The sequence below is a fragment of the Phocoena phocoena genome, chromosome 18, assembly GCF_963924675.1.
Source record: "Phocoena phocoena chromosome 18, mPhoPho1.1, whole genome shotgun sequence".
NCBI lineage: Eukaryota > Metazoa > Chordata > Mammalia > Artiodactyla > Phocoenidae > Phocoena > Phocoena phocoena.
The window spans coordinates 14,485,573-14,498,181 of NC_089236.1; the positions used below are offsets into that span (position 1 = coordinate 14,485,573).

The window sequence follows — 12,609 nt, forward strand, 5'->3', positions numbered from 1 at the left end:
GCAGTACAGAAAATTGGAGAACCTTAAATGGAAGATATTTCAAAGAATAAAACTAAAGTTGGCAGTGGAATGAGGTTGTAAAAACAGCTTTTGGAACTTTTATGGTGCATCCTTTTCATTTTCCTCTAATAGAGCACGTATCTACAAAAGGGATAAAAAATGTCGTAGTGAACAGTCACAAGAAGAATGAGAACTTTGTTCAGTTATAGCTCTATACATTAAAAAAAAAAGGTTCTAATATATAGGATGTGAAGTTTTCAGTAGACCAAATGCTTTGAAATGTGAAATTTTTCTTTATACTTCAACTTTAATAGTTGGGAAATGTACATAAAAGTTATGAATATATCTTTCATAAAGTTCTTTTGTGCCTTGTAATTATTAATCACTTGAATTTTGGATATTTTTTTTTTTTTTTTTTTTTTTTTTTTTTGCGGTACGCGGGCCTCCCGCTGTTGTGGCCTGTCCCGTTGCGGAGCAACAGGCTCCAGACGCGCAGGCTCAGCGGCCATGGCTCACGGGCGCAGCCGCTCCGCGGCATGTGGGATCTTCCCAAACCGGGGCACGAACCCGTGTCCCCTGCATTGGCAGGCGGACTCTCAACAACTGCGCCACCAGGGAAGCCCGAATTTTGGATATTTTTATAAAACGTTATTGATTATCAATATTTACATAATATAAACAAAAAAAGATTAAATGAACTTTAGGGTAAATGGAGATAAAACTTACAGTATACAAATCTTAAGTTCATTGAATTTTTGTATATATGTTCATTAATCATCACCCAGATTGACATATAAAACATTTCCAGCACCTCAGAAAGCTTCTTCATGCTCCTTCCCAGTCAAAAGCCTCCAAAGTCGATCACCATCTGACTCCTGTTTCCTGTTTTTGTGTGCTATTGAAATTCACATAAGTAAATTCACACAGGTGGACTCTTTTGGGTCTGACTTCTTGCATTTAGTATTATATCTGTAAGATTCGTCCATGGTGTGTTTAGCAGTAGTTCATTTTTTTTAACCGTGGTGTAATAATTCTAGTATACAAATTTACTACAGTTTATTGATAGATGTTTGTATTGTTTCTATTTCTTAGATATTGTAAATAAAGTGCCTATGAATATCCTTGTACATGTCTTTTGGTGGACATAAGTTTTCATTTCTCTTGTGTGTATACACGGTAATGGAATATCTGGGTTGATAGCTTTCATAGCTCTGCCAAGCATTTTTGCAAAGTGCTTGTATCAGTTTACTCCACCAGAAATGTGTGGGAATTTGAGTTGCTCCACATCCTCTCCAGTACTTGATATTGTTGGTCTTTAATTTTAGCCTTTGTGGAAGTTGTGTGGTGGTATTTCATTTGTGATTTGTACTTTTCTGAAGGCTAATGATGTTGAACAGTTTTTTGTGTGTTTATTGACTGCTGAATACGTTCTTGTGTTAATCATCATCCATCAGTTTAACAACATTCTAGATATCTTTTTTAAATTGGATGAATGGGTAGAAAATACTTTTATAAAGATGACTTCATATTTTGGAGTTCAGTCATAAGTTCAGTCTTATTTGAATGTAATAGAAGAAAGGAACCAAAACTGAAGGAGGTATCAAACTCGACGTAACTATTCCTTCTCCACAAGAGATACTTTCCCCTTCTGTTTTGTCAGTTTTGGCTTCATGTATTTTTTGGCTCTGTTGTTAGATGCATGTATGTTTATAGTTGTTGTATCTTCTTTATAATAAACATTATAAAATGCCCTCCTTTCTAGCAGCAGTGTTTGTCTTAAAGTCTTCTTTGTCTGAAATTAGTATAGCTACTCTAGCACTCTTTTGGTTATTGTTTGCAAGATATATCTTTTTCTGTCCTTTTACTTTCAGTCTATTTTTATCTTTAAAGTGTGTTTCTTGAATACAGCATATAGTTGGGTCAATGTATTTCTTTTTTCTTTTATCCATCTGCCAGCCTCTGCTTTTTTGGTTAGCGTGTTTACATTTAATTTAATTGCTGATAAAGTAGCATTTATGTCTGCCATTTTGCACCATATTTTTGTATGTTCTAAGTGTTTTTATTTCTCTGTCCCTCCATTACTGCCTTCTTTTGTGTTAAGTAAATATTTTCTAGTACACTGCTTTAGTTCCCTTATCGTTTATGTAAATATATATGTATGTGTATGTGTGTAGTTAGTTATTTTCTTAGTGGTGCCCTGGGAATAATAATTACCATCTTAATTTTTAATAATCTAGCTAGTTGGGATCAATACCAACTTACTTTCAATAGTGTACTAAAGCTTTGCTCCTATATAGCCTCATTTTCCCCTTCCTTTATGATACTGTTGTTACAAATTACATCTTTCTGCATTGTGTGTTTAGCAACATAGATTTAAAATGATTGCTTCATTCAGTTGTCTTTTAAATCCAGGAAAAAGGAGTTAAAAGCAGAAAGTACATTAAACTGCCTTTTTGTATTTACTGATATCAGAAACTTGACTGCTGTTCTTTATTCTTGCAAATTTGAGTTACTGTCTAGTGTCCCTTCATTTTAGCTTGAAGGATTCCCTTTAATGTTTCTTGTAGAGCAGGTTTGCTGGTAAAGAATTCTTGGTTTTGTTTATTGGGAATGTCTTAATTTCTTCTTCATTCTTGCAGAGTAGTTTTGGGAATGTCTTAATTTCTTCTTCAGTCTTACAGAGTAGTTTTGTTGAATATAGAATTCTTGGTTGACAGTATATTTCTTTCAGCCCTTGAATATATCATCCAGTGCCTTCTAATCTCCATGTTTTCTGATGAGAAATCAACTGTTAAGCTTACTGAGAATCCTTTGTTCAGAATGAGTTACTTCTCTCTTCTTGATTTCAAGATTCTCTCTTTGTCTTTTGACAGTTTGATTTTGTGTCCCAGTGTAGATCTATTTAAATTTATTCTGCTTGGAGTTCATGAACTTCTTGGATGTTTAGATTAATTTTTTAAATCAAATTTGCTAACTCTTCTCCCACTATTTCTTTAAATATTCCTTTTGCATGCCCCCTTTTTTCCTCCTTCTGAGATCCCCATTGTACTGATGATGTTGATGGTGTTGCATAGGTGTCTGAGGCTCTGTTAATTTTCTTTCATTCTTTTTTCCTTCTATTCCTCACAGCAGTTAATCTTAATTGACCTGTCTTCAAGTTCACTGATTATTTATTCTGTCTGTTCAGATCTCCTGTTGATTCCCTGTAGCGAATTTTTCATTTCAGTTATTGTGCTTTTTCAACTCCAACATTTCTGTTTGGTTATTTTTTTTAACCATTTCTGTCTCTTTATTGATATTCTCTATTTTGTAAGAGTTTTTTTCTCATACTTTCCTTTAATTCATCAACAGTTTCCTTTAGTTTTTGAACATATTTAAAAGAGCTGATTTAAAGTCTTTGACTAGTATTTCCAACATCTGGGCTTCCTCAGGGAGTTGCTATTGATTGTTTTTTCTGTAAATGATCATACTTTTTTGTTTGTTGGCATGTCTCATAATTTTTGTTTTTGTTGCTTTTATGAAGGAGGGAGGATTTTCAGAGGTCCATACTTTGCCATTCCTGCTGATGTCACTTATGTATTAACTTTTATACATGAAACATTCTTAATATAAATACTGATATTATAAAATTCTTATGCCTTTCTATCTACCTGACATGAGAGTGTAGTGTTACGTGGATCTCTGAGTACCAGATTTTGTTTCATTTACAAAACGTGACTATATTAGTATTATAAGAACTTTGGAAAATGTTTTGAAAAAATTCACAGGCACCTCTTCTGGGGTATCATGATGGTGTCAAGTAGGGATGATGAACATAGCCAATTAATAAGTATCAGATACTCTACTCAGTAGTTGAGATGCAGCAATCCCATTTAATCTTTACAGAATCCCTCTGAGCCTCTGAGAATTTAAATAACTTTTCCAAGGTCACACAACTAGTAAGTGCTAGTTACAAAATGTAAAATTAATCTCTTTAACTCCAGAATTCAAGATTTTAGTGGCAGTGTTGTACTGTTTCTGTGACGTGTGTGGCTCATGGACCAGGGTCCTGAAAACCACCTGGGGTTCTTGTTGAAAGATAGATTTCTAGACCCTGAGCCTATACATATTAAGCCACAGTATCTGACATTGGGGCATGCAGGTGAGTGATGATTCTCAATAATATTATAGTAGGTGAAGTGCTGGTCTCTGGATTACTTTCTTAAGACTTGGGCTAAAAAACAAAACAGGCCATTTCAAATCTATATGAAAATATAATTCTACAATTCAAGGACTGCTAAATTTCCTCGTAATTTTTGAATTAAAGTTCAAATTCTGTACTTTTAATTGTGATGTATTAATTCTGAGATAATCTAACAAAAAACTTGTGTCACTTTCTGTGCTGATTTTGATTAGTAGGATAAAAAATAAGCTGTTGCTAGATTGTAGATTTTGTAATGTATCAGCAAAGCTTTACATCTTTCATATGAATTATTTTACTGTGAACTGTCATTTATGTAGACACTAAAATTTAGTAGAAAAATACAAGCAGTGGATAAGTCATCCTTCGTTTTAGGTTGAACTCCCACCACCTGATCTTGGACCAAGTTCTGCATTAAATCAGACACTCATGTTGTTGCGTGAAGTTTTGGCATCTCACGATTCTTCAGTTGTACCGTTAGATGCCCGTCAGGCCGATTTTGTGCAGGTATGTTGTAAATTCACTTTTAATGATTCTTATTGCTCCTCTATTGTACATTCTTTTGAAATTCTAGCACTTTATAACCCATGTATCTTGACAGTCCTTCTCATTGCTTTTTCCTTCAAATATTAAACCAGTTCCCTTTTTTTTTTTTTTTTTTTTTTTTTTTTTTGCTGTACACGGGCCTCTCACTGCTGTGGCCTCTCCTGCTGCCGAGCACAGGCTCCAGACGCGCAGGCTCAGTGGCCATGGCTCACGGGCCCAGCCACTCCGCGGCATGTGGGATCTTCCCAGACTGGGGCACGAACCCGTGTCCCCTGCATCGGCAGGCGGACTCTCAACCACTGCGCCACCAGGGAGGCCCAAACCAGTTCCCTTTAATTTAAAAAGTATATATTCAGTGATGCTTGTTTTAAAAACTATTACAGTTGCCGTACCATTTAATCTTTTTCTTACACGCTTCTGTAAGTTGGCCCGCTCCCCATTAGTTTGACATTCATTCTGAAGTGCTGTTAACACAGACCCGTATCACTGGTTGGGAAATAAGGAATACATTTGATTTTATTTTTCATTTATAGGTTTTATCATGTGTCTTGGATCCTCTCCTCCAGATGTGTACTGTATCAGCCAGCAATTTAGGCACAGCTGACATGGCCACCTTCATGGTCAATTCACTATATATGATGAAGACAACATTAGCTCTGTTTGAATTCACCGACAGACGTCTGGAAATGCTACAGTTCCAGGTTAATTTTGCCATAAAATGACTGCTCACTGTGATGAAATCTTTTTGCTATACATGATCTCAGTTACCGGCTTTAAGATAATTTCAGTGACCTGATTTATATGAATCCCTTGTTATAGTCTGATAGAACCCCTCCCTGCCCCCATGCATATTCAGTATTTTAGTTTCGTTTTGGAGAAGCCAGAATATGTAACAGGTAAGATATTTTATTCAAGCCATAGTATGTGGTGGTAGAATGGAGCTTTTCTCACTAATTTGAACTGTTATTCTGTATGCAAATTTCAGTTTCCATACTGTGAATAACATGCTATTTTTCAAGCTGTGTGGCTAGTGCAGAAGGTGTTGCAGAGGACAGATATATTTTTATCTATGTGTAAATCAGCGTTAGGCACAACATTACAGTTTGTTATGCCAATCGCTCTGGTCCTATAAGCCAAATGGTATCACTTAAGAGTCACAACAAGGCCATTTATAAAATTTACCAGATTCTTGGCTTTTGATTTTGAAATAGTGATTTTTGGTAGATAGAATGTTTAAAAAAAAAAACAATAACAACTCTGAGTCGTCTTTGTTATCACAAGTATAGAAACTGTTTGGCAGTGGCTACAGTAAAAATTTATCATTTGGGGTTTTTCTAAGGAATGAGTTTGAGACCTCTAAGTTTGTGATGTTTTCTACTTTCTAATTCTTTCTTTTAAAAGAAATATAATGAAGTATGATTAATTTTTCTTTTTTGCATAATTGTTTATAATTAGTAAAATCTTTTTTAAAAATAGTCATTGAAAAAAAAATAGTCATTGCTTTTTAGTGTATTTATCACTAATTCAACCCAAAACTCTGCCATTTGTCTAAATCTCTTCTCAAGATATGCCCATATATCAGTTGGTCCAGCAATCTGTTTTATCACCAGTTATCTTTGTTTCTCAAATATTCCAAAGTTGTTTTTTGCATTCCAGGAGGACAAGCCCCACCATGTAAGTGCTTCTTGAGCCTGCATCATTCTTGCTGATGGGCTGGTGGCTGGCCCTGGTCACGTGGGCCAGCCAGAGTCAGTGTGGAGAGGACTGGGCAAGGGTGTGGATGCTGGAAGGCACAGGCCCCACAGTGGTAGTTTTCCTTGTCGAGTAAAAGATTCTTGATTTTCAGATCTTTTCTATCACTAGTCTATTAATTTTCTTCCATTCTTTCTTCTTCCAGTGTTTCAAGTAAGAAATCTAGGCTAGTCTGATTCTCTTTTGTTTGTGATAACCTCTTCTATTCATGTGGAAGCTTACAAGGATTTTCCTTTGCGTTCAGATATTTGCTCAGGATATTTTTTGGTATGTCTCTTTTTCTATTATTTCCATCTTGGATTTTGCAAAGCCTTTTCAGTCTGAAGATTCCACCCTTTTGTTTTTTGCTCAGTAAAGTTTTCTGTTATCTGTAATTAATTATCACTTCTCCATCTGTTACTTTTCATATTCTGAAGCTCCTGTCCTTAGTTGGCTTTATCTCCTAAATTTGCCTTCTAACTTCTGTTTAAATCTCTTCACTTTAATATATTTCTTTGATATTTACTCTGTATTACTAGTCTTCCACTTTTCTTTCAGATACTAACTTGGTTCTTGGCAATAACTCTTTCATTAAATATTTCCATTTGCAATCTTGTTTTTCTTGGATTTTCCAGTAAGACTAGTAAGTAAGGGTTCTGAGGTTCTAATTGTACTTTCTTGGGCATTCACTTAAAAAAAAACTAAGGTACCCTGCGTCTTTCAGTAATGTTGCCTCAGGAAAAGATACTTGTTCTCATTATTCAGGTGGGTTTTCTCCTAGAACCTACTCACCTCTTTTAAATCAGTTGTAAGTTTTTTCCGGGGAGGGGCTCAGCTGCTGGAGTGACTTGCACAGTGGCAAACATTCAGATGGTAGCAGATAGCATCTCTTAATAGCATACTGTGCCACTGGTAAACAAGCTGGTAAAACTGAGGGGAGTAGCCAGTGAGGGATAACAGGAAGATCTGTAGACTTACAGGCCTGTACTGGTTAAAGGAAGGAGCAGCCAACTTCTTCCCACCTGGGAATACTTCATTCCATCAGGTAGTCTCCTTCTGTGGCTTCTGCCCCCACTAGCATTAGGTGGCTTCCCCAAGAATAGCACAAAACAGGTGACCACGTACAAGTCCCACCTGCTAGCTGGGTCTTTTTAGGCAGCTCCTGAACTTGACATCTTTGACCAGCCTTCTGCTGGTTCCTCAGCAGTCCCCTAGTTGTCGCAAATCCGCTTTCCTCTGGAGGACTTACTGCCTCAGCCCCCATGGGATTTCCTTCAGACTTCTCCAGATGAGGTATTTGATTGGTTGAGTGAGTCCAGCAAGTTGGGAGCATGAGGCAGTGTGGATGTGAGGGACATCAGGTCCTCGTCTTTGCAGAATTCTTTCTAAGTATTTTATTTTACACTGTTGTTTATGAGTAGTTTTTGTTTGTGTCTTGCTTAATACCAGCTTTTAAAAGAGCCAAGAAGCAACCCAAATTTTGCAACTAGTGGCTAGTCCTGGAATCCTCAAGTAAGACTTTCCCTCCCTTTTGTAAGAGGACTTCCTCTTTGGGGAAGGAAAAGTCTTTGTACAGGAGCAGTCCCTATCCTTCATATTTTGGCCTCATAGCCACTGCAAGGAACACGTCCATGATGAAGAGCTAAGACTCCAGGCTAGTCTACTTCTACTCTCAATCAGTCTTATTCTTCTTTTAAAATATTTTCTTTTAATTGTGTTTTATTTTAGATTGAAGCACATTTGGACACACTTATAAATGAGCAAGCTTCTTATGTTTTAACTAGAGCAGGCGTGAGTTATATCTATAACACCATACAGCAACATAAACCCGAACAGGTAAGCACAGGGATCTTCCTAACTAGAGAGATACACCAATTTAGAGTACGGCTTCTAGAGCTAGACACTTAGTAGCAATTTTTCACTGGGAAGGTGACTTCTCTCTCTGATTCCTCATCTGTAGATTGAGGGTAATAATATCTGTAACATAGGATTGTTCTAAGATTGAGATAATACCTGTGTAGTTCTTGGAGGACTATCTGAGATATAGTAGGGTGTCCCAAAGTACTATCTTTTTTACTATAGATAGTTTGGGTTACAAGTAATGAAAATATACAAAAATTAGTATTGAAAAATGTATAAAGAATATTCATATTGGTAAATTTTTTAGTCCTTTATCACCATTGATTTATTAAGTGCATAGATTACTATATAAATAGCAGTCATCCCCCCTTTTAATTTAGCAAGTCATGGTCTATTACTTTGGAAAGGTAAATACTTCTGGGGCTAACATCTGATCTTAAGTTATAGAACTCCAGTAGAATTAAAAAATGGAGTCGTGGGAACCCTAGAAAACCATGTAAGCCTCTTTCTTTAAAAAGCAAAATACTTTTAAATAACATTAACATGAATATTTTATAGCCCAGGGACAAGGTTTGAATTTTTTCTTTTGATAAGGTAATAAGCAAATTTCTACCAGTAGGTGCAAATTCTGCTGCCTTTTTATATTATCTAAAATTATCAAGGAAACTCTTAAAGCCCCCATGTCTTACTGCCATTCCTCAGTGCTTTATTGCCCTTTTTTTCTTGCTTATGATTAAATCTGAAGTATCCTTTTATTTCCATTGTTAATAAACTTACGTTCTTCTCCAACAAATATTATTGAGTGCCTTCACGCTAGTTATACAAAATGAACAAATCACAGTTCCTCTTTTCATTGAGGTTGGAGATAGGACACTTGAGTTCTTTGGAAATAAGCTAAATTTTCAGATTCGGGCAATCTACTAATGGACTGTATTTGAGAAGTGAATTGTAACATATAGCATCTGTTTTCACCTTGGTTTTGTCCCTTTTTTTTTTTAAGGGCCCTTTAGCTAATTTTCCCAACCTAGATTCTGTGGCACTGAAGGCTGCAATGGTAAGTACATAATAAAGCATTTCAACGTAACGTTTCCTTATGGAACGTTATTCTTATTTTTTCCTGTGTGATAATTTTTGTCTCGGGTGATAATTTTATCTCTTCATATGCAGTGTTCACGTTGGGTCCAGTCATAATGATTGCACATGTATTCCTTTCACTAAGGAGATCTGACCAAGGCATAACATTTGTAGTAATATTGCACCATACCCTAACAGTGTCATTATTCCTGTTTAGATTTTCTTCAGTTTCAGAGTTTTACTCCTAACCTAATGGAGAAAGGAATGAGAGACTTGAAGGAGTTAGCCGTATATCATTATAGACTTCCATCTGTCAGTGATCCTGGGCTTACAGTTCTTGACTTCTTCCTGAGTTGGTAACTGAAATTGGATTCCAATCTTAAAATATTACTCTTGACTGTGACGCTCACCGAACCTCCACTTTATTACCTTCTTTTCAAGTGATGAGCTTGCTTGCACATCCCTTTCTGCATGAGCACTACTTTTTGTAGCATGTTTCCACATCTTAAGTACATACTTTGCCTATATATGTGTGTGTGTATACACACACACACACACACACACACAGCCATCAGTTGGATGACACTCAGTCCTCATAGGAATGATCCCCTTTGGAAGCTTTATGATACGCATTCTAGTGGTAGTAATAATAAACAGTAAGTAACGACAACGTCCATTAACATATATTGAGCATGACACACATTTTTAATGTACTAACTCTTTAATCCTCCTAACAACCCTATTCAACCCAGTACTTATGCTCTTACCCACTCTATGTACTGCCTGTCCTATGTGTTTCAATACTCACTACCACAATGGTTTGACTTTGATAAATAGTTCTCTTGGGTGACTTCTTTGATGCCAGGGCTTTCCTATCCATCATCTGACAGAGCTAAATTTAACTGAAAATAAAGGGGTAGACCCACAAGATACCCAACAGATGCAAAGAATACAGAGCTGACAGAGTTAACATTAGACAAGGTAGATTTTAAAAACACTAAATATCATAAATAAGGAACATTATGTCATGATAAAAGACAGTATATAAAAAGTAAGTCATAACTTGTGTAGATCCAACATAACAGTAAAAACTGTAGAAATGCAAAGATTTGATTCTGAAAAGTGCAAAAATAAATGAATAAATTTTACATTCATTAAAAAAGATAAGTTTCTTAGAAAGTTAAATGTACACTCACCATAATTCCACTTTAAGGTATTTACTGCCCTCCCCCACACCCCCGCCCCAGCAAAACGAGGATATAGGTCTACGCAGAGATCAGTAACCTTAGTACTCAGTAAATGTGTGCGTCCCGCCTATTTCTCCTTCTCCAGTGACGCATATCCAGTTCATAATATAAACTCACAAAATATATTTAAGCCCTATTACAGGTTCGTATATGCCTGATCTTAACTTTAAAAACAATTGAGTTGAATATCTTAGGTGTCTCTAAAGAAACAAACTCTTGATTGAGTTTTGTGTGTGATCCATTGTTTTATCTAAAACTGTTTGGTGCCCCAACTTGGATGCTTCAAAGGCGCCTCAGTTCACCATATCCCAAACTGAGCTCTTCTAACTCTTCCCCACCAGCCGCAACCCCAGGTCCTTTTCCAAGTGTTCTTAACTCAGAAAGTATAAGAGCATCTGTCCACTAATTATTTCAGCATTTATTAACCGAGTGTCTGCTATTATCTAGGTATCATGCTGAGAGCTGGAATGATCTAGTAAGAGATGCAGTTATCACACAACTAAATAAATACATAAAGAGTACCGTTTTGAATCGTGATAATGCTGTGAATTATACAGATCCAAAACCTGGGAGTCAGCCCCTTCATCCTGTCTGTCACTAACCAAATCTTGATGATTTTGCTCTCTAATTCTCTCAGATATCTAATCTTCTCTTCACCCCTGTTGCCCTTGGCGTCTAAGATGCCGCAAGAGCTACCTATGTGGTGTCCTTGCATCTGCTATTACAACCTCCCCTTCCACTCTTCTTGCTGTAGCCAGATTTAGCTTCTTAAAATTTAAATCAGATGATTTCCCTTCTTCAATGGTTTCCTAATGCTTTTACAGTCAGAATTAAAATCTTCTAGAAACCATGCAGGTCCTGCATGGAGTGATCTCTGGTAGGCATCCTCTTTCTCACCTAAGCCTTCCTCCACACCAGCCCCACTACACACTTAACCTAACATCTATTCATCATTAAGATTTCACGTAAAACAACCTTTCCTCAGAAATGCTTTTGCCAAACATACAGGTTAGGTCTGTGTCCTCCTGATTGATGCTTTTATAGTACCTTGGTTTTTCCTTTATTTACATTATTATTTGTTTACTACCTCTCTCACTAGGCCATAAGCTCTGTGAAGCTAGGGACTGCCCTCTTCTGCTCACCGTTATATTTACATTATTTTATATGGCACCTTACCAATAACAGGTACTCCATAAATATTAATTTAATGAGTAGAGTAGTGAATAATTAAGAGATACATTGGATTTAAGAAAGTAAGGTAGACTTGAAATCTGAAGGCTTTACTTCTTGCTAATATTATTACCCAAGAAGTTCGGTGAGGGAGATCAGGATAAATGGCTTGGATCAGAATTTTGAAAGTAGGTATTGCTGATACTGACTGTATTAAAGAGTTGACACTTTCAGTGAGTTTTTAGTTAAAATGTGTAAGGAATAACTCGTTTTGATCATGAAGAACTCGTTATTTGGAATATGGGATTTTTACTAAGATATAATCCTTAAAAGAGATGCTTATTTGGGATGTCTGTTAGCAGATATATGCACTTTGTGTTTTGGATTTCTCTGTTTTGTTTAGGTTCAGTTTGATCGCTATCTGTCAGCCCCAGACAACCTGTTAATGCCACAGCTGAACTTTCTTCTAAGTGCCACAGTGAAGTAAGTATTTTTTGGTCCCAATTAGCTGGTAAAGAGTCACATATTTTTAAATGCCAAGCACATATATAGGAAAAAAAATTATTTTCAAGGTATTTTGATTGTATAGTATGGACCTAGCATCCTGTTATAAATTCATACTAATTATAGTGACATTAAGAAATTGAGATATACATATGGTTTATGTAAATAATAGTGCAACTAAGAATTGGTCAGTACCTATTTACCCCTTTTTTCATTCAGAAAATTTCTAAAATGTTCTTTGCAAAGTATTCTAAAATTAAATGTAACCTATGAATGTATTTTCAGGTTTTTTTAAGA

The 12,609-nt window shown here is 36.1% G+C and overlaps 1 protein-coding gene across 1 annotated transcript in view; it reads left to right on the forward strand.

The window, feature by feature from the left end:
• Positions 1–12,609, forward strand: part of COG6 (component of oligomeric golgi complex 6) — a 65,864-nt gene that overhangs the window by 37,850 nt on the left and 15,405 nt on the right. Inside the window, exons 14-18 of the mRNA XM_065896173.1 lie at positions 4,556–4,687; positions 5,260–5,427; positions 8,186–8,293; positions 9,318–9,371; positions 12,212–12,291. Coding sequence (XP_065752245.1) covers positions 4,556–4,687; positions 5,260–5,427; positions 8,186–8,293; positions 9,318–9,371; positions 12,212–12,291 — 542 coding nt within the window. The remainder of the gene's footprint in view (positions 1–4,555; positions 4,688–5,259; positions 5,428–8,185; positions 8,294–9,317; positions 9,372–12,211; positions 12,292–12,609) is intronic.